The sequence below is a fragment of the Peromyscus maniculatus genome, chromosome 20 (genome assembly GCF_049852395.1).
Source record: "Peromyscus maniculatus bairdii isolate BWxNUB_F1_BW_parent chromosome 20, HU_Pman_BW_mat_3.1, whole genome shotgun sequence".
NCBI classification, from domain to species: domain Eukaryota; kingdom Metazoa; phylum Chordata; class Mammalia; order Rodentia; family Cricetidae; genus Peromyscus; species Peromyscus maniculatus.
The window spans coordinates 42,361,848-42,388,975 of record NC_134871.1 but is presented as its reverse complement, the minus strand read 5'-3'; the positions used below and the strand labels follow the sequence as shown (position 1 = coordinate 42,388,975).

General features: G+C 49.3%; 1 protein-coding gene across 4 annotated transcripts in view; it reads left to right on the top strand.

Moving 5' to 3' along the window:
* Window positions 1–27,128, top strand: part of Trappc9 (trafficking protein particle complex subunit 9) — a 489,946-nt gene that overhangs the window by 361,308 nt on the left and 101,510 nt on the right. For all 4 annotated transcript variants that reach the window (XM_076556025.1, XM_076556023.1, XM_076556024.1 and 1 more), the window contains 2 exons: window positions 16,277–16,430; window positions 25,989–26,079. In XM_076556025.1, the coding sequence (XP_076412140.1) occupies window positions 16,277–16,430; window positions 25,989–26,079 (245 nt within the window). The remainder of the gene's footprint in view (window positions 1–16,276; window positions 16,431–25,988; window positions 26,080–27,128) is intronic.

The following is a 27,128-nucleotide window of genomic DNA, read 5'->3' as shown; positions in this document are numbered from 1 at the left end:
CTCACCATTCTTCACTTGCTGACTCACCTTATTGGGGTGCTCCCTTATCCCAAGTCTGCTCCATGCCCATGCCTGGATCTGCCCTCCCCCAATGGCCCAAGAAATCCCTCTTTACCTGAGAAAATCCAAGTTGAGCAATAGTCCCTGGCTCTCAGACACAGCTCTGCCTTCTCATTTGCCCCAGCCCTGCAGGTGTGCCCAGTCCCACCTCTGCAGATGCATGTCTGCCTCACCCTGCAGGTGTGCATCAGTCCCACCTCTGCAGATGCATGTCTGTCTCACCCTGCAGATTTACATCAGTCCCACCTCTGCAGATGCATGTCTGCCTCACCCTGCAGGTGTGCCCAGTCCCACCTCTGCAGATGCATGTCTGCCTCACCCTGCAGATTTACATCAGTCCCACCTCTGCAGATGCATGTCTGCCTCACCCTGCAGGTGTGCACCAGTCCCACCTCTGCAGATGCATGTCTGCCTCACCCTGCAGGTGTGCATCAGTCCCACCTCTGCAGATGCATGTCTGCCTCACCCTGCAGGTGTGCATCAGTCCCACCTCTGCAGATGCATGTCTGCCTCACCCTGCAGGTGTGCACCAGTCCCATCTCTGCAGATGTATGTCTGCCTCACCATACAGGTGTGCATCAGTCCCACCTCTGCAGATGCATGTCTGCCTCACCCTGCAGGTGTGCATCAGTCCCACCTCTGCAGATGCATGTCTGCCTCACCCTGCAGGTGTACACCAGTCCCACCTCTGCAGATGCATGTCTGCCTCACCATACAGGTGTGCATCAGTCCCACCTCTGCAGATGCATGTCTGCCTCACCCTGCAGGTGTGCCCAGTCCCACCTCTGCAGATGCATGTCTGCCTCACCCTGCAGGTGTGCATCAGTCCCACCTCTGCAGATGCATGTCTGTCTCACCCTGCAGATTTACATCAGTCCCACCTCTGCAGATGCATGTCTGCCTCACCCTGCAGGTGTGCCCAGTCCCACCTCTGCAGATGCATGTCTGCCTCACCCTGCAGATTTACATCAGTCCCACCTCTGCAGATGCATGTCTGCCTCACCCTGCAGGTGTGCACCAGTCCCACCTCTGCAGATGCATGTCTGCCTCACCCTGCAGGTGTGCATCAGTCCCACCTCTGCAGATGCATGTCTGCCTCACCCTGCAGGTGTGCATCAGTCCCACCTCTGCAGATGCATGTCTGCCTAACCCTGCAGGTGTGCATCAGTCCCACCTCTGCAGATGCATGTCTGCCTCACCATACAGGTGTGCATCAGTCCCACCTCTGCAGATGCATGTCTGCCTCACCATACAGGTGTGCATCAGTCCCACCTCTGCAGATGTGTGTCTGCCTCACCCTGCATGTGTGCACCAGTCCCACCTCTGCAGATGCATGTCTGCCTCACCATACAGGTGTGCATCAGTCCCACCTCTGTAGATGCATGTCTGCCTAATCTTGCAGGTGTGCATCAGTCCCACCTCTGCAGATGCATGTCTGCCTCACCCTACAGGTGTGCATCTGCCTCCTAGTTGCAGGGCTTTGTTTCCTTAGCTTCCTGCCTAGTGCCTCTGTTGAGTTGGCTCTGACATTTTTGAGGGTGTAAATGTCCTTACTCAGGCAGAGGTTTGGAAGACACTTGGGATTATTCATCGCAGTTCTCCTTCAGGGGGACCGGCAGGGCCTGTGGGCCTTCTGTGTTCTCCTCGGATAGACACCATCTCAACAGGGCAGTTGACAGGGATACTGGGAAGGCTCTGGATGCGAGCCCCGGTGTCTAGCTTTCTCACCAGGCCCCATCCCTGAGCAGCCATGGCTCCCCCTGCATTGTACTGTTCTCCCCACCACAGGGCCTGGAGCAAGAAGAGCCAAGTCCTGGCACCACATTACATAAGCTGTCATTTTGAATAACTGATATGCCACCAGTGTGCCTCAGTTTCCTCCGTGTGCATGAGGAACAGCTCTTCGCTGGGAGTATGAGGTAGTTGATCTGAAGGTGTGTTATATAATAGCTTACCAAGCAATGGCACGTGACAACGGCAGAAGTAATCCTCTGCCACCACTAAATGCTTGATAGAGTCATAGAGCAAGTTCGCCGAGCTTGAAGCAGACATAAACGCCGAGGAGATCACACTCTTGGAACAGTAGTCATCCCAAGAGGCTCCTTGCACAGAAATGCCACACTACACCCATGTCCCAGTGGCAGGCTCTGGAAAGCTGCTGCGCCACGCACAGGGTCCACGTGCGTGACTAATCATCCACAGACTATGGTGTCCTGTTTTTGTCGTTTGAAGGCTGAGGAAATGGAGACTAATGCAGTTCCCCTCAGGACAGGCTGGAGTAGCAGGCCCTCCCTGTATAGAGACAGCGCAAGGCATGTGTCTTTCCCGTTCTCCATCCCTTCTCAACAGCTGCGCTCCTAGAATTCTCCCACTTCTGGGATGGAAGGCTCTAGGAGTCTAGGTGATGACCTCAGGCGTCTCTCTGTTGCTACCATGCTCTCTTCTCGGACCCCACAAGACTCACAGAGGTGAGCTGCAGAGAGTTTTTGCAGGAATGCCTTCTATTTGCTCATCCTTCTCCTCTGATTGGATCCAGTATTCTTCCTATGCTTAGGTGAGGAAAGTGAACCTCAGAACCCCCCCCCCCCCCCCCGGCTGCACCTTGGCAGCACAGCGTGCTCAGGTCACGCCATTTATCCTTTAGACACCATGCTGTACCTGCAGAGTTGCATCCCTGTCTAGGTGAATCCTGACCCTTAAAAACTTAGGCCCATAGGCCCATGGAGCTGGCCCAGAGTGTCTGCTCCCCAGCAGCAGAGGGGCCCCTTCTTTGGTCTGCAGGCTGGGCCTGGCCATTTGTCCTGCCTTGGATTTACTCAGCTGGTGGAAGGTAGCTTCCTGTGGATGAAAGAATTAAAGAGAATTGCTTAGCATGTTAAAAGTGATGGCTCACACAGGGGTTGATTGTTATGAGTACTGCTCAGAGCACTGGAGGCCAGTCAGCAGCACAAGGTCCAAGAGAGACCCACGAGTGGCACCCGGGGGTTGAGGTTTGCCATTGGCTGTGAAAATTGGCATGAGTGGGCACGGAGTGTTTCTCATGATTGCCGCCATTGTTCATTGGTAGACAGCCCTATAAGCAGCTTGCTCACCTGTACGTGCTCCTGCCATCTTGCAGTCGCTTGCTTCCCCCACTCCCCTCCCCTTCCCTCTGCTCTCCCTCGCTCCTTCCTCCTCCCGTCCTCTCCCGCCCCATACTGAACTCGAAGGCAAGAGATTCAGTCACATTTGCCTAAAATAGCGGTTGTCGGTATATGCGCATCTTATAGAATGAATCATTGGAGGCAGTGACACAGTCTAATCCATTTTGGTTTTTGGATGGTTGTCAGAAGTGATTTCTGCACAACACAGCTTCTCATGTTGGTTTCTAGAATTTACTATTAGCTAAGGTTGGAGAATTGTGGGTGGAATGCCATTACAATCCAATCAGGTACCTTTACAAGAACAGTAATGGCACCTCTTAACAGTGACCAGGCAGAGAGAGGTAGAACGCCAGTTAGATCTCAGGAGTGTGTAATCTGATCCCTACAGCCCAATGCAGGAAGAACAGAAGGCAAAGCCAAGGGGCAGTGGTGAAGGTACTGACCAGCAAGCAGAAACACCAGACCCCATGTTTAGGATAATGTCAACTCCGATCTTAGAGAGGAAAGGGACCTAACCATTACTAAGGGCCACCTGGGATAAGCCATGAAGAAATGGCATACCATCACTGGCAGTGAATGGGGCATCGTATTTAGGGGTATAGGTCTGGCCCCATTGTCTCTATGAGGCCACTGCTAGCTGGCAGGGTCCTGCTCTGACCTGGAATCCAAGGCATGGACCTAGCCCCTCTGCTTTGTTTAGGCTATGAAGTGCACGGAGTCGTGGGAAGCCAACAGTCATTTCTGCAGGAAAGACACATCATCAGCAGGGTGGTTCTCAGGACAACTGCCACATGGTCTCCTTATTCACAGTCCTATGTGTTTGTGTTCTCACGAGGCCGTAATTGTTAAAACATTGGAAGGGATCTTGGTTGCAGACTTTCCTGAGTCAGAACATATGAGCCAGGCAGGCACAGGGCTTGGTTCAACCCCAAGCCCTGGCCCCTGGGTATGTACCTGAGGAATTGCCTGGCAGCAGGACAGACTCAGCCTGGTCCGGAAGAACCGTCCTCAGACACCAGCACTGAACCAGAGCCTAGTGACCGGTGTGGATGGGCAGACGAGGGACTAGAGGATCTTGACAGAGAAAGATGCCTCCTAGGTTGGAAATGGGAGGTGCTTCTGAAAGTTGTAGCTTTGTCCTCCTAGGTCCAGAGGAACGAGCATTTATATACCAAAGGTATAAAAGGGATTGCAGGGGATTCCAAGAAGAAACACCTCATAGTTTTTCACTGGCTTAAGCCATTGTAATAAATAGGCTATCCCTAAATGTCAGTGAAGTAAAGCAGAGGTTGACATCATTCCACGTTCCACATGACCTTTACCAAGGCTTGGGAACCTTCCTGACGAGCTCTTTCCATCCCGAGAGTCAGGCTGGCTAGCCTCACCTTGTCCTTGCGGCACGGCAGAGAGAACTGACTCAAACACACAACGGTTCAGTGCCATCCAACATAGCACATGTCCTTCTGCTTGGCCAAAGCCACGTGGCTGGACATCCTGTCCCATGGTGGCTGTGCCGATTGAGGTGTGATGGTGTGAAGGGTCCTCGGTATCACAGCCCTGTGACTCTTTGGCCACCCCGGAGAGTCTTCAGCTCTGCATTCTCCATGAGCAGGCCTTCTAAGGGCTGTCCTTCTGACTTGAAAACCCGTGGGCCCCCGCCTTGTCTCTGGACTCTTTGGCCTTTTCCCTCAGTCTGAATTGTGTTGTTGCTCTTCCCGCCTGCCGCAATGCTTGACAGATTCTCAGTGAAGACGGAAAAAAAAAGCTTCTGCATAAATCATCCTGAGTAGCGTTTTCTAATTTGGATCATGGTGAAACAACTCTGGACGATTTTTATTCTTCATTTTCACCATGGTTCCTCTGACAGGCCATCGTCAGCTGCCAGAATGTAATCCATCAGAGTCATATATTTTCCGGGTGAAATGGGTTTAATCCCTCACCGTGGCAGTCATGTTTCCCTCCCCTCTTCTGCAGCACAGAACTTGTAGTGCTTAATGACACTATGATAAGAGGACAGTCAGAGTCTCGCTTCTATCAACGACGGGCTGACAAATGACAGGGAGCCATGTTCTTTTCTTTGCCTGGGTCTGCTGGGACTGTATGGACATGCAGTCTGGCCTGTCTGTGCAGCATGAAGAGAAAGCACACTTTCTAGACCAAGAGACCCAGAGCTCAGGCCTGAGCCTTGGCCAACTTGGGGGTATGCGTTTGTTTAACTTGTTCAAAGAGGGGGGCTTGGCTAGGAGTCCTGCAAGATTACATCTGTCTGTAATATAATGCACCCAGTGGGTAGCTGTCTCATGTGTACAGGCCTGGGGAAGGAGCAGCCATCCATCCTAGGGTGCACATTGCTTGTGAAGCCACTGGTCAAACTCTGGCTGAACAATGCCACTATCCCCCCTTTTCCCTGTAGAATTGGGGTATCAGTGCTACCTCCTAAAGTGGTTGTGGGGATAAGAGGCAAATTCAAGACCAGTGAAGTTGGCACCTGATAAACAGAAGTACTTTCTTATTAATGTTCTCATTTGTTATATTGGAAAACAGCCCGGCAAGGTTGGATGAATTCCCAACCTCATAGCTTCTGGTTATAGAGAAGTAATTGGAATGATCTGGAAGCTCCTTCTGATGCCTGTCAGGCAGCCTGGCAGGTAGCAGGGCAAGAGTCAGGTCTTCCAGCGCTTTGTATTTGAAGGGTCAAGATTACTGTCGCATATTAATCTGCCACCGGCACCTTCTTTGTCTTTTTAAAGTCTTGGCTAGATAAAACGGAGTGTGAGTAGCACAGCCAACTCCCTTAAAGGCTGTTTTCCATGTGCCGCGGTGAATGCAAAGCACAAGTTCATTTCCAAGCCTTTGATCTAGTCATTAACTCCCTTGTCTTCTCATATAATCCCGAGCCAACCCTCTCTCCTACCACACCACAGTCCACAGAATCACTCCCTATGCACTTAGATCTGCTTGTTTTTGCTCACAGTCTACGCCAACAACAGGTTGACTGCAGCTCCAGCCCCACTCCACAGGCCTGCCCCTTCTCTGCAGCGAGCACGGAGAGGCACAGGCATGTACAAAGCTCAAGCAGCATTGGCTCTACCCAACTATCATCTCCTCTTCTAGCCCTCTGAGGTATCTGAGAGATCTCGGAAATGATAGCTGTGAGTGTTGGCCAACACCTGCTATGAGCCATTCATGATGCTGAGAACCTTCTGGTGCTCTGTGCATGCTAGAGACATTTAGGGAAGTGACTGGTTTATCCTTAGCAGCAGACGTTCACAGGGTCAAGGTAGCTTTGCATGTTGTTCAGTGTGCTGCTGAACTAGAGGAACCCTGAGCTGCAGGGGTATGGCCATCTGTTCTTACAGATGAATAGGCCATGTTTTAGACTTCAGAGCTGACTGAAGAGTTGAAAGCAGAATGGACCAGGTAGGAAGGTAGGCAGGTAGGCAGGTTGGATCCTTGAGGCTCTGCCTTGCTCAATCATGGCTCCCTTGAACACCCTGGGGAATTGTACAGCCTTGATTGGCAGCAGTATCCAGCAGTATCCTCACAACCCTTCATGATGGGTACACGTAGCAAGGTCCCTAGAACTGCAGGGCCTGTTCAGAAGCTCAGCTTTAGATGAGGCACACTGCAATTGTTCTAAAGGCAGTGGAGCCCTGAGAGTCAGGAAGGAAAAGACCCTGGCTGCCCAAGGCCCAAGAAAGATGAAGCTTGGCCAGCCCCAAATCAGACATCACTGTGCCTGAGAATGGCTGTGCCCTACCGCTATTAAAGGCCCCTTCTTTAAAATAGCATATTAGATTTTATGTTTCACTGTAATGCATTGAGCTCTATGGATTACCTCCTCTGTGTGCTGTAGTATAAGACTTAGAGATGCCATTGATTGATATGTGGCCAACAGAGTACCCACTGAGTGACTCCGCAAAGGAAAGAGAAAGAAAATAGAGATTCTCTAAAGTTTAGAGGATTAATAAGTAGTTACCATAGTTTTAAGAGAATCGTGTGTGTGTGTGTGTGTGTGTGTGTGTGTGTGTGTGTGTGTGTGTGTACGTGTACATATACATTTTCTATAAAGAAAAGTGAAATCATAAAGTTTGCAGGCAAATGGATGGTACTAGAAAGGATTATATTGAGTGAGGTAACCCAGACTCAGAAAGACAAGCAATGATGTTCTTTCTCATCTGTGGTTCCCAGATGTGACTATACAGCATGGAGTAACCACAGAGGTCAGAAAAGTGTCTGGGGATCGTGATAGGGGAGGATCTTGGATACCGGTGACATGAAGTGGGAAATGGAAGAACAAGGAGTGGGCTCCAATGGGGGAGGGAGTCAGAAGATCGACACAAAAGGAGAAGGAAGGATGACGGACATAACAGCAAGGTTATTTGATAACGCCCCAAGAAATCATATTACTTTGTATTTACTGAAAATTATATGCAATGCATGGGAGTATACACACATACATACATAACGTACATATATAACATACATACATAGGGAAGTTATACCATGTGAGTGGACAGTAGACCCCACAGGACCCGTGGTTGGAACATAAGAAGTGTACAATTTCAATGACTGATTGGATCCTCAAGTCTTCTTGAGTCCTTACTTTACCTTCTTTCATAAAATATCTGCTTAAAAAAGATTCTTACCTGTTTTCTTTTAACCAGTGTCCGTGCTTGCAGAGTTTTAAGAATTCTTTATATAGTCAAATGTGGGTCTCTTAGTCCCTGACTTGCTTTTGAAGATAGAGGTCTGAAGTTTTGCCTAGACCCCGCTTCTCTTGTTTCTGGCCTTGCGTGTGTACCTTCACTACACACGCTGTCTCTGCTACTGTTCACATTTGGTCATGGAGTCTTCCTGTTCTGGGCTCTGCTGTGGTGTTGATCTGTGGGGCAATGATCTCGGTCTAGTTCTCCCGGTCTCTGCCTGGCTGGTTGGGGGCTCTGTCTACTGTATAACAGAGGACAACCCAAACCTCACCTGTGGCATCTGGGAGTCAAGCCCTGCCATCAGCGCCTTCTGAGGCTGCGGGGTGCGATCTGTGCAGATTTACACACGGAATTAGAAACTTTCCCCAACCCCGCTTCCCCATGTATGCGTGACAGAACCTGAGTGACCCATCTGCAGGTCATGTCAGTAGGAAGGTGTGCTTCTTTTGAAGTTCAGCCTTCACTGTGCTCTGCTGTTCATCTCCTGGGGAGGACAAGGCCAGTTAGAAGGTGCTCAGTGGGCATGCTTCAGAACCTATGGTGTGGGAGGATTATGTTCTTTTCTGCATAATGCTGCCCTTGCCTGTGTGCTTTATAAGAAAGTCAGATGGAAGCCCTGTGAGAAGGAAGCAGTATGCACAAGTCAGGCAGGTGAAGGGAGGGCCAAAGCACCACATATTAGGAGCAGGGCTGTGGGACCAGGATCAGGTATGATGCCAGTGTGGGAATGCCAACACTGGCAGGGCCAGGCTGCAAGTGGCAAAAGTTGCCATCTGGAAAGGCCGTGCAGGTCCAGAGTACACAGACTCTAGACTCAGAGAAGAGCAGGCCAGATGTCTTTGGGACTCTAGTGTTCTCAGGGGCTACCCTAGTGTATCTTACTGTTTCAATTAGTATCTTACTGTTTCTGTTGCTGTGAAGAGACACCATGACCATGGCAACTCTTACAAAGGAAAGCATTTAATTGAGGGGCAGCTTACAGTTTCAGAGGTTCAGTCCATTATTGTCGTGGCAAGAAGCATGGTGGCATGCAGGCGGACATGGTGCTGGAGAAGGAGCTGAGAGTCCTACATCTTGATCCCCAGGCAGCAGAAGGAGACTGTGAGCCATACTGGGCATAGCTTGAGCATAGGAGACCTCAAAGCCTGCCCCCACAGTGACACTCTTCCTCCAACAAGGCCACACCTCCTAATAGTGCCACTCCCTATGGGCCAAGCATTCAAACACATTGAGTCTACGGGGGCCATTCCTATTCAAATCACCATACTCGCTTTCATCATGACCAGCACCATTAGGCATCTCTGGAGTGAATGTCAAGGCTAGAGCACAGGACTCCACGACTCTGCAGCCCTACCTTGGAGGCCAAGCCTCACAGCCTTTCCCAGATCAAAGGATCAAGACCACAGCTACTCACTGCTTCCCATTTCTGCTGTAAGTTAACCCCAGAGCCAGCCACTCCCCTCCAGCTCCAAAGGGAGAGTCTGGTCCCGTCTAGACCTTTCTGTGGCCGTAGCTACAACCGTGATATGGCACTCGCTTCTAGTACTGCTGGAAGGCCTCGGTGTGGACTCCTGTCTGCTGCTGCTCCCTGCCGCTCCTCCCCACGGTCTGGTTCAGGACTCCATTCAGCCTGTGCTGGGACTACCTTCCTCCAGTTCTAACTCCCCCTCCCCAGCCTGCCATTTGTGGGATCTTGGTGTATAGTCGTCACTGCGGGAAACTTGCATCTGCCCTCCATGTTCCCTGTCTGTCCACCATGTTCCTCAATAGCTGTGTGGTCCTCAGGCATCCTAGTTTCCTCCACGGTAGAGTGGGAGCATGGCAGTGCCTGCCACCCAGGGCCTCAGAGAGCTGAGTGAGGGTGCTGAATATATAGTGTTCTGCCCGATGGGCTGTCCCAAGCTCTGGGATGAGTAGTGAATGTCCCAAAAGAGCTAACTGTGCCTGGTCCATAGAAAGAGCCTGTGTATCTCTTCAGAAATGGAGCCTCCTCTCAGTGTGTCTTTTCATTCTAATTTTTCCCTTGCACCATACTTCTCAAAATGAATTTTGACTTTCTAGATATGTATTCAAAATTTTATTTTCTAAATCTGTATCGCCTTACTACATATCTATATCCTATAAATATATTTGGTATTTACGCTATTTGTTGATGGTAATGAGGATGCTATCTTATACACATGCTAATTAGGCAGTTTCCAATTTGTGGATCCCTCTGAGAATCTCAAGGCTTGGGATATTTTGGTTGAAAATTGGGCCTCGGCAAGTACTCCAGATTGATCTTTGCCCAAGCCCTTTGGAGTATGCTCCTCCTTCTCTCACTCCATCACCCTCCCCCGCATTCCCAACCCAGGCCAGCAAATCATGTATGTGATGCAAGTCCTGCTGAAGGGAAATTAGTAGTTGCTGTGTAAAGAAGGCCGGCAAGGGGGAGGCCAGAGCTTAGGGTTCCCATGATGAGGCCTTCATAAGAGACTGCAGGGGAGGAGGCTGAGGCCTGGGCCAGGCATGGGGAGGAGGGGGGTGGAGAGGGCACAGGCCCACAAAGGTGAGATACAGCAGGGGCAGGCACACACAGCTGGCCCCCGTTCAGGCTTTGAGGTGAAGGAGAATGATCAGGCCAGTGTGAGCCACGGCTCCCAGCTGGCTGTGGAGGGCAGGGCCAGGGGCAGGTGGGAGGGAAGGGGTTCTGGCGAGAAGCAGACTTGGGATGGTGTTTAATTTATTGGGAGGGATGCCAATGAGAACATGTGCCAGAGTATCAACAGCAGGGCACAGCCAGCCCTTCCAAAAGGAGCGCTCCTAAACAGCAACAATAAGAAAAGAACACATGGCCTCAACGAAGCCTGGCCATCTCCATTTTGGTATATGTGTGTCATTTAAGACTCACAGTCTTAAGTGGCTATGTGACCCGGGATATTTCTCTAGGTCTCAGCAATCCCGGCAGCAGTAACCCGTGGTACCCTGTGCACATCTGGGATCAATGCTAGGGACCAAGTGGACCTTGGCTAGGTACCTGTGATGGTGTCAGGGCACAGCCAAGTGTCTCGGGAAGGCTTTGCTATACTGGATACAGGAGCATGCCTATCTCTCCAGAGCTCTAATGACCCCCTATGTAGTTCTGTTCCTGTGACTACACACAACTTAGACCTCAGTTTCCTCTTCCATTGGGTATAATCCATGATGGTGGGGTGGTATGAGAATGGAGTGATGGGATAGTGGGAACTGAGCATGTTGGGATGGGAATGGTAGCTCTGGGGCGGGGCATATGTAGCACAGGCAGTGAGCTTCTGGTAGCTGTTTGCTCACCCAGGTCTGTCCTATGCCTTGCTGCTGCTGTATCAGTCTGTCAGGGGCCGTACTTAAGTGGCAACATGCAGCAGAATTTGTGTCCTAGTACTGAAAGATTTCTGTACAAGAGCCCTGATACATCCTGGCAGGCTTGGTAGATTCACTTCCCACTCACAGGGGATTTTCATAATTTCCATGGAGCGTGGACAGCGGGAACTGTATGGTTCTTGCATCCTTTGTTGTGTTTTCATTTACCTTTGGGTTTGGCACATGGCAGGACCCATGGATATGGTATGTTGGGTTTAGCATCTATAGTTGTTCTAGAAAAAGAAAAAAAAGACCACCTTGTGATTTTGGTTCTGTTGGTCGTTTGGCATCTTCTTTACATTTACTTATTTATTTTTCATGCATAAGTGTGTGCATTTGTATAGCTTTTGTATCCTATGCATACATTCGTTTTTGTGGACACACAAATACCACGACATGCATGCATGTGGAGTCCTGGGACAGCTTGCAGGAGTCAGTTCTATCCTTCTCCCACGTGGTCCCAAGGATTGAACTCAGATGGTCAGGCTTGGGGGCAAGTGCTTTTGTCTGCTGAGCCATCCCACCAGCCTGGTTCTATGGCTTCTGATTAACATGATGAATGAAACACAGGTTCTTAAAGCCAGAGCTCAGAACCTTCCATGGAGCATGCTTGCCTTCTTTCTCCAGCTCCATCTTAGAGAATAAGCTGCCTCATGCTCTCTAAGTCTTCTCTCTCTGGATCTTCTTGGGTCTAGTATGAGAGGATAGTATGCCGTGTATGTCCTGGTCCTATCTGGTGTGAGCTAACTCGATTCCAGCTACTCCGTTCTCTGTGTCAGCACGAGGTTCAAAAAGTAAGGTTGCCTTCTTGCCATGGAGATGTTTTCTAGTCCTAGCTTTAGGCTCATGGTCTCTAGACAGTATCTGTGTGTCACTGGAATGGTGGGAGGAAGCAGGAACTTACTTGGATCCCGCCATGCACCTGGTGTTCCTCTGGCCTCCCTTGGGAGATGTTCTGGACCCTGTCTCAATTCTATCCACGCTCAGTGGAAAGGCTAGTCGCACTCAGGCCCCCTTAGTCGTATAAGGCAGAGAGCCTTCCAAACAGTTGGTTTTCTGTCGTCATTCAGAAGCTGGAGGGACATCTCTGCTGCGCTGCACATGCCCTGGCCTGGCTGGCCTCACTTAGGTAAAATGACTCTGCATAGACCAGTGACCTGTCCAAAGGCACAGTGAATTTCAAGGAGACCCAGGCATTCTCAGACTTCCCGGGAATAACAGAAAACTTGCCAAGAGTCCTGCTGACATTTTAATCTCCATACTGACATCTGCAGAATCCTTAAGCAGACTGGGGAGAGCCACAAAGCTCCATTTAGAAACAACCGATCTGGGCAGTGCAGGGAGGTTTCCTGGATGGAAGAAACAACCAGCCGTCATAGTTGTGACTATGTGGCCAGCTGCTCCTTGGGCCATCTTTGTCCAGCGTCTGCTTTGTGCTGGGCTCTGGGAGCACCAAGTTGAAGAAAACAGCATCGTTTGAGAAAAGGGTGAATGCAGTGGGAAACAGACACCTGATATGAACTTCAGTGGAACGATGCCTATGATTGCAGGACAGTGAGGGGCAATCCTACATAGGTCCATTAGCATTTGTGTGGCGTTTTATACCACACAAAACATCTTTGATCTAGCCCACTTGATCATTAGCACAAGGTCCTGTAATAGCCATATTTTCTCACAAAAGCCCTGTTGACGTACCATACTGTCCATCCACCTGAAGTGTACAGCATTCCGATGCATTCAGAGAGCCATGCTGCCATTGCCATAGTCCATTTTAAACCATTTTCATTACTCAAATAAAATAACAGCTAGAAGAATGTTTTTGAGGATCAGTTACACCAAATGAGCCGAGTGAGTGCTCCCAGATCCTGCAATGTGGGAGGTCCAAGGTGTGAAGACAATTGTGTGGCTGTCTCTGGTGACCCAGCTTCTCTGTGAAAGGAGCTGGAGTCCAGACTGTGTGACCCCAGGTCCCCCGCTTCCCCTCCATATAGCTCCCCACCCGTGAGAAACAACCCCGCGTCTGTGGTGTCCCTTCCTACACTTGAACTCCTGTCTAGTCCTGTCCCTTCTTCTCTTCTGCTGCACCACAAAGACTGTGGGGAGCAAGGCCATGTGCCCCGTTGCCCTGCCTTTGTTCACTTGGTACCCTCTTGGGCTGCAAGCTAGTGGCCCTGCCCCAATGGGAAAGCTGCTTCCTTGGTACTCATGTATGTGGGAATGTGAGGTAGTGGCTTGTGCTTCTCTCGCCAGAGATGCCCCTACCTCCTTGTCCTCATGCTTCCGGGGGGGGGGGGGGGGTTGCGGGATCAGCATCAGATGCCAGCCACGGGAGACACAGAGTAGGTTTTCCCTTTGATACAGAATAGCTGTGTGCAAATTTTAGATAAGTGTTGACCAGTGTCTAGGGGAGTATTCTGGAGCTCTGTGCTGGCGACTTCCACATTTACTGAATGGAGCTAGCACTGAATAGTGAATCTACAAAAATGGCCCCCAATAACGACCAAGATCAGGTCATGAGGGTTGGGTGCAGACAGGCAGGGACTTCTCAGGCCTTCAGGGTGTGTAGAGTTGGCACAAGCTTGATACTGCTCAAAGTCATCCAAGTTACTCAGTGAGGACAAGACAATAATAATACAGACAGCTGGCAAGACACCTTAACAATAGTAATTCTTTTTTTTTTAAATGAGAAATATATGAGAGTTTGAAAAACGGGAGTATTAAGACTCTTATACCACATTTTGCAAACTTGTAAAAAATGGTTCTAGGGACCAATACCAAGATCTTGTTCATGCTAGGTAAATGCTGGGCCAATGAGATACACACATTTCTTTGTTTGTTTGGTGTTTGTATGATGCGTACATGGGTCCAGGTGCATACCCCACACACCTGTGGAGGTGAGGACCCCTTTTGGAAGTTAGTTTTTTCCTCCCACCATGGGATCCATGACTCAAACTCAGGCCATCATATTTATGTAGCAAATGCTTCTTTAAGATTATTTTTTAGTGCTTTTACCTGGTCACCATACTACTACCATCATCCCCACATTTTTTTAAAAGATAGTCTCACTACATAGCCTGGGCTGTCCTTGAACTTGCTCTGTAGTCCAAGCTAGGCTTGAAGTCACAGTCACCCTGCTTCAGCCTTCTGAGAGCATACCCTAGCTATGTGGACTAATTTTTAATGGTGTAAGTATGTTCATAGAATTCTCTGTTAAGAGACTGTGATGACTTCCATGCACGTGTGTTGTGGATACAGTGACTCCTCTGACTTACCTAGATGTGCAGAAAAAAAATTTTAATCACATTAAAATATCAATACTTCAGAAAGAGATTATGGAACTAAAGTGTAGCTTTTAGGATCTTACATTCTTAGTCTTTACTTTCCCTTTTTTTGCACTTGTCTGTTTTCTAAGATTTCATGATAGACTGCTTAGGAAAAACCCCACAAAAGTGTATTTCACTTTAGGGGGTGTTCTTGCTATCTGCATGGACTGTGTTTACCCAGTGGTGCCTCAAGCCCCTGGGTCACCAGTCTTTCGGGTCAAGCTCTGAGCCTAGTGCCGTGAATGTATTGACTCTTCAGCCCTTTCTGGAGCCAGCATAGGTCTTGAGACTAGATCATTGGGTGTGATGTACATCTGGAAAAGCTACAAAGGTGATCATGGTTTTGCTGACAAACATGGCCACTCAGAGTCTAACAATACCATCAGCATCCACTTTTCCCCGTCAGCTGGTTCAGCTGGTTCATTCTGAGTCGTGTTTGGGTTGGAGCCACAGCTTAGGAGTCCTCATGAAGACTCCTTCCTCTCTACCTTCCTATTAACATCCACATAGCGTACCTTTATTGAGCACCTGTTATAGGCTTGATTAGGCCAAGAGGTGACGTTTTAGACATCAGGTAACCAACTCCTGCTCCACGGTAGGGACTGATAACAGATCAGAGTATCAGCCAGAGTACAGAGACAATGGGGAAGACTGTTGACTTGTAGTGTCGGGGGAGGTTTTTCATCTGCTCCTTCATCCATCTTGGCAATTACTTACCGAGTCATTACTGTGTCCTGGACGTTATCCTATACCTGGGGAGCCTGGTCACCAAGACCGAGTGCAGCTCTGCCCCTATGGAGCTCAATTTTAGTAGAATTGAGATACAGTTAACTAACTCAGAGATAAATCTTTAAGCTCATGATAAATGCCCTGCCAGAAATAAATGGAATGCTGCAGGAGAGAATAATAGAGGATAGGCTGCTGTGGCTGGGGTGAGCTGGGGAGGGGCTTTCCAGCTCCTGCTTCAGGAGTGAGGAAGGCTCAGCCATGCCCTGCCTCAGAACATTCTAAAGCTAAAGACTTAAGGCAGAGAGGCTCCTGCATTCTAGAAATGCATAGAAGGTCAAAGGGCCCAGAAAGCAGTGAGCATGTCCTGTTGAGGAGAGGTGGCTTTGATCAGAGAGCGGAACAGAGGACCCCCAGGTCTGTGGCTGGGAAGCTACACCTGGAGGGTAGGGGTTGTGGCAACTGTGGCCAGGGTGTGTGGGTCAGCTCCTGAGCCCGTTTGGCTGCACTGTGGAGTCACGTCAGGCAGAGTGTAGAGTGCAGAGCAAGGTCCCCAGGGCCCAGTCATGCCAGCATGCTCTGTGAATATCCAGAAAGGAGCCTAAGTCATGACCCAGAGCACTGTATGAACAGCATTCGGGGTCCATTCTGCCACACCCCATTATAGAATGGAAACCCGTAGTCTGGGGCGATGCAAGACTTCTCCGAAGTCTAAACCTATGGCTGCACCTCTTTTGGAAGTGTGTGTCGAGCCAGTTCTGCAGTCAGGGCCACCTTGGGAGTCATTATTTCATTTTCGGGGAATGAATCTGTTAGGAATTACCAGCGATAATGGTTCATCCGACTGTCTCATGCTGGCATGTGCTGACTCTCCAGCAGCTCTGGGAAGAAATTGCCCTAACTGATTAATTCTCCGTTGTTTTCTTTCTTCTCTCAGAATGGCTATTCAAGTGGACAAGTTCAACTTTGAAAGTGTCCCAGAATCCCCCGGAGAGAAGGGACACTTTGCAAATCTGAAGCAGCTGGAAGAAGAAAGGCAGGAGGCACGGGGCTTGGAGATCAGCAGCAAGCTGGACATCCGCTGGAGAATCCTATCCTTTTCAGTGTCCTGGGGCACGCAGATCCTGACTAGGGATTCTGAGCACCCGCAGGGAGCCCAGGGGTGCTTAATAAGTACTGAGTTTCAACTACAGACAGCTCCAAATGCCATGGCAGGATATGGACCACAGGGCTGGCATTTTCTCAGCCTCGTCACACTTCGGAGGCCCCACTTAATGAAGTATTGATCCTGAGTGGATAAAGGTCGTGTCGGGGCCAGTGGTAGTCCTGACTTTGGATCTCACGTTTCTTTTGAGTGTTGATATTCACGATAGTGACAGGTCCTCATGGCTGCCAATCAGTACAGGGCTTGAGCCATCCTCTGACTGACAGTGGAGGGTGTGGAGACAGTTGTCTGGGAGCCAAAATGGAGTTGTACAGTTTAGCAAGATGTAGAGAAACTTTGTAGAAGCAGTGAGAGACTTTTCTGTGAATTGTGTTGTGAAAAAGGAACGTTGTATAAAAATGCCTGAACCCACACAGGCATGTGATCAGAGTTCAGCTGTATGGGTGGAGGGACCCTGAGTGCAACTGCATGCCAGTCCCTGCAGAACACCCACACAGTGTGTCTTAGCAATGGGTGGAAGTTTATCAAAGGGCCAGATGTGAGAAATGTCCCACGAGCAGCACAGCAGGAGAGTGTGGCTTATTCGGAGTGTCTGCCAGGAAAATGCACTTCGAAGGTGGGTTTCTTCCCATCTTCTCCTTGGTGTGTGGACTCTGTGGCTGTGGGTATGGTCCGACTGTGCATCTGGACGACAACATCCCAGAAGATTTCAGCATCATGCTTTGTGTGTGCCAGAGACTGTGCTCAATTCTAGGGACAGTGTGATGAGTGCTGTCAGACCCAGAGCCTAGGACAGACTGGGATCTCCAGCACACAGGTTATGGAGACTGTGGCAGTGCCTGGTGGAGCTTTCCCTTCAGCCATGCAGCCAGCAGTTGCCCCACCGTAGGTGCCGAAATGGCCAAATGAAGGGATTTTAGAATAGTCGCAAGCTTAGTCTGAATTAAACCTGGCCTCCTTCTCCAGAGCCAGTCTCTAGAGACCATCTCTGGCTGAAGCAGGCAGAGGACAAGCCTGGAGCACACCCGCCAACATCCCTTGTTTCCCACTGCCTTCTGTGTGCTGAAAATCTCCCATCATAGAACCTTTCTCAAGGGTGGGGCCTCACATTTTAGAGGCTACCCTTCTGAGCAGGGTGGCCAAGGGTAGCTGGTGCCCCACCTGGATGGCACCGAGAGTATCTGTGCTGGTCTGGCAGACACTCGACACCCTGTGCAAACGGACAGGGTCACCAGATTTCCCTGGGGTTTCACAGCCCTGGAAGAATTTTAGGCACAGAGCCTTGTCTGGGCTTGATTGATCTCAGGCAGAACAACCCACCCAAGGCTGTGCTGTGCTTTATCCCGCCCTCTGGGACTGCTGCTTCCCATAGAGAGAGGTACCTAGCCCTGCCCCCTTGATGCTGGCGTAGGGATGAAGCTGCTCCACTGAATGGCTCAGGCTCTTCTTCAGTCTTTCTAATTGGCTTCTCCAGAAGGCTTCTCAATGGAACTCTGTCTTCTCATCTTCTGGAAAACACTAAACCTCTATAAATATGACTCTTTTAAGACCCAGTATGCTACATTTTTTTTTAATAGTCAGTCATGCTTGGAGAAATAGTTTTATCTAAATGAATTCTAATACAAACAGCCCTGTCATCAGTATAGTTGATGCCTTGATCATCATAAGTGAAATGCAGGGAATCATTTGGTATCTGCCTCCAGGGAATTCAGCTATCAGAGCTGTTTGTAATAACTTGGTTCCGGGGTCTTTCATCTTGCACAGCACAGCACAGCAGAGTCTTGGCAGGTGGAGAGAAGCCTGGCTGGATATTCAGTCAAATCACTCCCACTCTTGGACCCTTGATGGGCAGAGTAGTGAGGTTGCATGGACAGATTGGGTTGGTAGCCCCACCCATACAACTATGATGGCTACATGTGCCTTAGAATTACTTGGAAAGGAATCAGGGTCAATACACGGACAGTGTAGATTTCAGATTTGGCCAGCTGGAGAGTAGATGAAAGGACATTCCATGTACATCATGACAAGCCTCTGTGTGTGCACATGAGCTGGTGTGCACTGTGTTTATGTGACTGGATATGTGTTGAACATGCATACAGTTCTTGTACTCTTAGCACTCACCAGATACCAGATATTGATCAGATTCATTTATATAGCTTGCTTAATTTATTTAGGTTACACACACACACACACACACACACACACACACACACACACACACACACACACACCTTGCCATTCCTGCAAGTGCTGTAATACCAAGTTAATGTGTAGCTGCAAAAATCCGTTCAATTCTTAGATAGAGGACATATCAGATACTGAAGCGATAAGAACAAATAGTACACTTGATCTTAGCCAAGAAGTCCTAGAGGCTGGATAGAGCAGTTGATTTTTGCAATAGCTTTCTGATGTAGTTTTCTCACTTGGCCACTGATGAGAAAAACGAGGCCAGTGAGGTTATTTCACCTGCTCAAAGGTCACTCAGCTCATACATGGCCAGTTGGGACTTGGGCTGCCCTTAGTACTATGCTTCCAGCTCCATATAGGAGTCTAGGAGTCATGGCTAGGCCTCCTCTTCCGCCCTGGCCTTCCCACTCACCACACTACTCAGAGCAACTGTTGAGATGACCACATTCCTTGGACAAACTGATAATGAGCACCTGCTTGCCCTCCATCCATTTTACCATCTCCTCTCTGTAGAGCTCTAGAATGTTCCTCACAACAGGACTTTCTGTAGCGAACCAATTGCAGAACTCCTCTCTGGACCTCTCCCTGACAGCATGTCCGCTGTGGGTGTTTTCTGTCCAGTACAGTCACTGGCATGGGAGCTCTGCCAAGATGCCAGGGTACTTAACAAGATGAGAAAAATGGCATCGGTGTTTAGAAAGTTGGTGATGCAAACGAGAAAGTCAAGTAAGAGGCTCACTAATCATTGGCAGGAGTCTCTCCATGAGTATAATTTCTGTCTATGACAATTCGTTAGTTTACTTGAGCTCTAGTAGGGTTGGGCTATATCCTTGTACTTGTAACCCTTCACTCCAGAGCTGGTACGTGAGATGGAACTCATCTTCCTAGTCATGGTGGCCGGGGGCAAGGGAAGGACCATACCCACATACATATGCTGTCCAAATAATTTGCTGCTTCCTGCCTTAGCTCTCGCTCCTCTCTGTCTGTAGCACATTCCACCTCATCTTCCTCAGGGGTACCCACCCATCTTCTAGAGGTGTGGGAACTGAGACAACCCATTGGGACTCCCACACCCCAGAAAACCAACCCTTCCTCCTCTGGCCAATAGAAAATCCATGTTGCATTTGAATTGGAGTGTGCCTCACTTCTGTGACTGGTTCACACCCATCACCTGTGCTCGTCATGAGAAGACCAAGCAGAGGCTCTTGTCAACTACCACCATTAGTCATTTATTCTTATTTCTTATTTAATTAGTTGGTTGACATTTGTGCAGACTCTTCCCTTACTTCACTTTTTATCCCTCTAGAAGATGAGTGGGTGCTAACCAGGAAGATGATGTGGAAGAGTAAGCAGCAAATTATTGGGATGGCACACGTGAGCACACACATGTGAAAACATGAATGCTGAGTGAGGGGAGGGGAAAACAAGTCATGAGAGACTTGTATGTTATGCTGGGTTACAGGGAGTCCAGTTTTTTTGCCCCAAGAAGGATGGGTGGCCACAGAGGGGCTCTGAGAAATAGAAGATGGTGAGCCTTATTGCAATAGGCTGGTCTGATTTGGTGAGGTGCCCCAGTTCTTGGGGAGCCCTTTGGAAGGTACTGAATCTGAATGCCTGTGCATTGCTGGAGAGGACCACCTGACTCATGGGACTCACTCCTGTTCCGGAAGGTTTGCAGGGCAAGTCTAACACCCTACAGAGTGTGGAGAAAACCTCTCTAAGCACCAGGATTGCCCGTGACAGTGAGGAGTCATGTTTCAGCACCATGGAGAGCTCTCTGCCAGGCTTGTCCCTGTCTGGAAGGATGGGACAGGTCTGGCTGCGGTCTCATCTGTTCGCAGGCACAGGCCCTGATAGGACCCAACTTATGGGCAGCAGTGTCCTCACAGTCAGACAGAAGCTTTGATTCCTGGGTTCCAGGTGTATACAGTGAAGTATTCACACAGTGTGTCTAGGAGTGTGTAAAGTGGTATGCAGACAGAAGACTCCAGGGTCACCCTGCTTGGGTTCAAACCTCAACTGTCCACTTTCTTACACCCAAACCGTCCTGTTTCCGCCACAGGCCTGAGAACTGGGGGCAGGGTGTGGCTGTTTTAAATCTGTGATGGAAGTACATAATGATTCCCGTTGTAATCCCAGCACTTGGAAGACTGAAAAGGCTGAAGCTGGAGGATTGCCATGACTTTAAGGTCAGCTGGGGTTACAGAGTGAGACTAGGCTACAAAGTAAGGCTATCTGTTTAAAGAAGAAGGAGGAGGAGAAGGAGAAAAGGGAGCACAAAAAAAACAAAAAACAAAAAAAACAAAAGTAGCCAAGAAGGTGAATCTGACCAAATGATTAACAAATACTACATACACATGAACAGCAGCAACATGAAAATAACAGTCCCTGTCCACAGCCAGCATGCTCTGAAGTCCAAATTTCAATCATTGTCAGAGAATATGCATGGTAGATGCTTACCATAGGGCCCCTCCCATAGGCGGCACCTTAGAAATTTCTCTACAGGAGCAGAGTGATTCTGTCACCACCATAATTTATTTATCTCTCACCCCAAATGCCAAGATGTGCATATTAAGAATTAGCTGTCACTGTCTGTTCTGCGGTGATGCATCCTAGGCAGGGACCTTGGCTGACCAGCTTGGCCTCTTGTGGGTTCAGGTTCAGGTACCAGACGCCTTTGGTGGCTTTTAGGGCCACAAGGGAGAGGCTGTGCATACAGGATCAGCATTATTAGCTCAGCCATACCCTTTGTGGCTCATATCTGAAAGCAAGTAGATTCAGAAACAGGCAGAATGCTCCCTCAGCCCTCTCCTCTCACCCTGGTTCATCAGGAGAATGGGCTCGGCTGCCCACCTTGAGACTCGGTTACAAGTTTCTAATAAATAACTAATGTCCCACCTTCTGAGGTTTTAATCTCATGTAGGAGAATGTAAACCTTGGGATGAATTGTGAAGGAAAGCAGAAAGAAGCAAACAAAAAAATGAGCATTTTTAACCCAAAGGTGTGGGAGATTTGTACTCATGGTTTCCTCCTCTCAGACTAGAGTGGGAAATTATGGGACCAAGCTATGTCCACACACCAGCTTTCATTCTTAACGCTGGTCGCTCAAATAACTATCACCTTGTTTTAAATGGGTGCACGTGGTCAGAGACGTCTAGAAAGTAATTGGCTTATCTATTTGCCTTGTCCCTGCCTCTCTTTCCACAGGGACATCTTTAATCTGCTCCCTTACGTAAACTTTCAGAATTGCTCTCTGAAATGAGTGCTAACCAGTCTTATTTTCTAATGTTTTTAATCTAATCTATGCTGAGATAGCATTTTGCTTTTTCAGTTAATATAATGGTGGGAAACTTGACTCCAGCAGCAACTTTCTATTGCCCCCATTTCCAGCTGAGCACTATGGCAAGAACATGATACATATACCTTTCAGCATGGGCTCTGGCCAGTGCACACACCTATGCTCCCAAACAAGGCATTTCCCTTTCCGCAGATGCTGTGATGTGGTACCAGCTCAGCTAATGGATCAGAATGGAGTTCACTGTGGGCACTCTGCCATCACTAAGCAGGCTAGTGCTGAGCTGCTGAACTCCCTGGCCTCTGGTTATTCAAGTATAAGCACCTCCTCATTCATCTCATTAGAAGGAATGGCTAACACTCTTGTTATAGCTCCCTTCTCTATTGATGCTCACCAGGCCCCAGTGTTGCGGCTCAGAGTGCTTTCTCCCCCAGGACTTGATACCTACCCAGAGAATAAGTTCTGTGGGAGCCACGAACCCAAACCAGAAGCCTTAACTGCACTCTTTCTGCCAGCCCCATGCACACAGCATCACTTTCTGTCTTTGCTTAGAGTGAATCGCAGCATACCCAGCAGGGATTTGGTCAGGAGCTAAGACATGGGAGGCCTCTTTGTTTTGCTCTTTGCTCATTTACTTGTTTTGTTGGTTTGTTTAGTTGGTTTTGGGTTTCTTGAGACAGGATGTCACTCTGTAGCCCAGGCAGGCCTGGAAGAATTCTTGATCCTCCTGCCTCAGACTCCCAAGTGCTGAGATGACCAGACAGGGGTTTACCAGTATGCCTGATTTAGAGGTGAGGTTTGATCATTTTTGCAAGCTAGTCTATCACAGAATTGCAGTAGAGGGTCTGAGTAGTGGTCACAGGGATGCTCTGGCTTCTACATTCACATTCTCTGGCCGGGAAATCCCACACGGGGTAACTGCAGGAGACTGCACAAGGGATTCACTACCGTGATGCGCCCTCAGCCAAACTGTTGGTTAGGATCGCTTGGGATGGCCAGGGAAAACTGGCTCAGCAGTGAACCATTCTCAGGAAGAACAATGTCCCCTCGGAGCCATTAAATGGTGTATAAAGTGACCTTAGTGTCCTTGAAGCCAGCAGTGACCAGCAGCAAATGGTTCAGCTTCCCAAATGGTCTCTGAACATCCCCCGTCTCCCAACAAAGGGGAGCTTCAGGTTCCCATGGTCTGGTGGGAAGTTCTCTTTGCTGCTGCTTTTTGGGCTTCTGCCTCTGCTTCTGGGCCCCTCCCCCTCCCCGTCTCCCTCCGGTCCCTTCCAGAGACTTGGCTCAGCTGTCCCTTCCGCTGGGCAAGTTCCCAGTCTCTGCACCTGGCTTCAGCCCCTCATCTTCCCCGGCTCCTTTCCTTAATTGCAGAGTCCCTTCCTTCCGTCAGCATGTTTTTATTTATCTTTAATTTATCATCTTAACCATGGTGAAGCCTACAGCTCAGTTCTGCAGCCTCCCCCACGTGCATCTTGGGAGCGTCTCACATTCTCAAGGCGGAACTAGACCCAGCACCTCAAATCCCTAGCCCTTAGCCCTGGCAGCCAGGGTTGGGGCTAAGGGCTAGGTACTTGAAGTTCTGTCTATGGATATGACTGCTAGGTAACTTGTTTGTCCCTTTGTGCCTGGCTTCTCTTTAATTGTCTTCAAGGGACATGCACGTAATGTGTCAGGCTTCCTTTCTTTGAAGGCTGAATGGCATTCGATTGTGTGGATGGACTGCATTCTTTTTATTTAATCATCGGAGAGTGGACACTTGGGACGTTTCCACCTTTTGGCACTGTGAGCAGCCCTGCCGGGAACATGGCGTACATCTTTTTGTTTACATCCTGGCTTTGGCTCATTCAGGTGAACACATGGCCAGTCCTGGGGTTGCTGGAGGTCATTGTCTTCTGTTTGCAAGACCATCTCTCTCCTGTGTGCCCGTGACCTCTGAGACTGAGGTTGCAGTCTTACTTTAGTATCCCTAACCGACTGCCCTGTCGATCCCTCCTTGTTGAACTGAAAGGTGAAGCCTCATTCCCACGACTGTTGGAGGACCAAGCAAGAGGATTAAAAGTGCATTGCAGAGTGCTCGCCAATAATAACAGCACTTGAGCAAGCCTGCCCTGGGTGGTAATGAGATGGAGACACAGCATGTAGAGGGCTCTTCTTAAGAGAGAATTATGTATGGGGGGAAAAAAAACAACCTTTGCTAGATGGTGCTGGAAGACGGGGGATCCCTCAGGGCATAGAGCCAGCAAAGCAGTGGCTCACTCACTGAAACAAGGCAAGGAGGGGACTCCCCAGAGGGGAGGGAAACGGGACCCCACGGACAACAGGAACATCTACTGGTGCATCCGCGTCCTCCTCAGGACAAGTGTTCTTGTCCTCGTGCTATAGATGCTGAAGCCTTTTTTGTTTGTTTGTTTTTGTTCTTTTGTTTTGTTTTTAAATTCAAAGTTTATGAGAGGCAGTGGCAGAATTCAAAGATTCAACGTTGGGCTAATCTCAGGAGAGGGCTCTGGGCTTTGCCCAGCGTGAAGCATGGCCCCGGGCTGCCTTCTTGGGGTGCTGGCTTGCTGGCGTTCATTCACTGTCAGGCACTGTTAATGGGACAGCTGTGGGAGCCTGGTACTGTTGTGAGCCTCCTAGGGCCTCACAAGCTGCTGGTGAAGCCACCAGATGTAGTGTGTGTCTTAGAAGAGGACACAGGAGATCTTTCTGAGCAGAGATGGGTTGGAAACATTTCCTAGAGGAAGTGAGATCAAAGAGAAGATGAAGGAAGGATCAAATGAGGAAGGAGACAGAAAGGGGATGACAGACAGAGCATCACAGGGAGAGTCAGTGCATGCAGGCCTGAGGAGTTCCAGAAGTCTAGAGTAACTGGTTAGGCTGAGGGGTAGGCAAGGCTCCCTAGGCATCATGGGGGCCAGTCTGGCACCATCTCAGCCAATTCCGCCCCAGCCATGCTTTCTAGGCAGCCATAGTCTGTGTAGCTTTCTCTAAATGCCTGGTGGGGCTGCTGGCTTCAGAGATGTACTGGCCTGAGACCTAGGATCATGGGACCCCTTCACTTACTGGCCCTGCCTCTACCCCTTTGATTCTCTGCTCACAAGATGTCCCATGCCACTGTTCCCAAACTTGGCACATGTAATTTTCATCTTCACCATATGGGCTCAACATCAAGCCCTTTCCTGGCACCTCTGTCCCAACTGCCACCCTGCCACTGTGGCCCTGTCTCCCTTGGGACAAGGGGCAGGTTTGTTAAACAGAATGGACTTGCCAGAAGGAAGTAGGAAGTGGACTCTACTTTTGCTTCCAACTGTTAGTAAATGTCAGGAACTCACTTTACCCATTGGCTTTGCACTTGGGTATGGTGACTTTGATTTCGTGGGAGAGGCGAGAGGCTTGCAGACCTGCCGAGAGCTGCCCTGGGGTCTCCCAGCAGCTCTTGGTCTTTGCCTGCCATCTGCATTTCTAAGCCATGATTTCTTCATCCACTGACGCTTGCTGAGAGACTTTATGACTTCCTCCATTATGAACTCACTTGAGAGAGAGCATGTTCACAATAACATACGTAATTACATCGAGACGTATAACAGCCAACATGAAACCAGCACGAACCCAGTATATGTTGAGAAAACACCTGCTTGTCCTGAACAGTCAACCGCAGTCTGCACATTTTATTAAGGAAAAGTAACCTCAAATTTAGCTTTATTTCCCCCAGCAAGAACCATTGCTGGGAAAGGATTATCCCAGTAGCTCTTTCTTCCTTCGGTAATAGTCCCTTACTTGAATGGATTTGCAGGTGAAGGAAGGGGAAGCCGCTGTGCTTCTGAGATTGTTTTCCCACCCTCAGTTGAGGCCTTCACCATTGGGTAGACTCCTACTTGAGCAGAGGGGTGACCTATCTACTTAAGGCTGTTCTCATCTGGGGGTGTATCTGTCTAGAATTTCCTCTAACTCCTCTAGTTCTGGGGTGTAGCAGGAGCTAAGTTTTCCTTGACTGAGGCTTACCCGTCTCTGAAGCGCAGCGGTGAGGCGAGCATTGAGGGCCTCCTGAACCAGCTCGTCCTGGAACACCTGCAGCTGGCGCCTCTGCAGTGGGGTGAGTACCATGTTACCTCTGGCTTCTGGGTGGGTTGACAGGAGGGCACCCTAATGACCACCCCAGGAAACCACAGAAAAAGGAGTTCACCTCACCGTGTGCTGCCTTTGCGGGCAGGCAGGCAACTCAGCACCAGGTAGGTCTTACCACACCCTTGTCTCGAATGCCAGTTGAGTTTGGAAATGTCTGTAGCCCTTAGTTATGTGGGGTGGCAGGAGGGAATGAGGCATTTTCCTGCTTGCTCTTCTTCTATGTTCCTGGACTGAACTTTACAGCTTCCCATGCTGGGTGTGGACAGTATATTTGGTGAACTCCTTATCTCTGTCTGGTGCTCGTCCAAATGGGAGGCCGTCATTACTCGGCACAGCCCTGTTGATAGGGCTTGGTGTTCCTTTTGCAGCCCTGGATGCTGACCTAAGCTTATGCCTGTCTGAGTAAAACTCCTAGGTAGCTTGCAGCCGACACCTGTGTTTTGGGTGTGGTGAGATTCTTCTTGTGATCTGGAAGTGATTTGATCAGATTGTCTAACGGGATCAGCTATGAATGGCCATCTGTTATCTCTTTCTTCTTCCTCTCTACTCAGTAAATGTCTTGCCCCCTCTGACACCTTTCCTGGCATCTGTGTAGGACCAACCACCTTCCAGGGATGCTATGGGAGATTTGGGAGATTCTCGAGGAAGTCAGTGTGCTTAGAAGTCAGTGGAAGAGTGAGCAAGGGGTCAGAGAAGGGCTTGCTAATTGGAGTCACATGCCATGTTTCCCCTCAATCAGTGACTCAGGGTTGGCCCCAGAGCCACGATATTTCGGTGCTCATCCATGGAAAGGTTAGGGGTGGTTTTTTGGGAGGTCTTTTACATGGTTGAAGGGAAAATTTAGCAGATTGGATGTGATACTTTCTTCATAATTGGCAGGAAGGTCAGAGTGCCATTGTTAAAACTATCGTCCAAGAAGCAATACACTGGAAACCCAAGGACAGTTTCAATAGGTGGCTGTCATCTCATTGTGAGGCTGGGGAATGGGACTGTGTCCCCAAAGCCTGTCCACTAGTA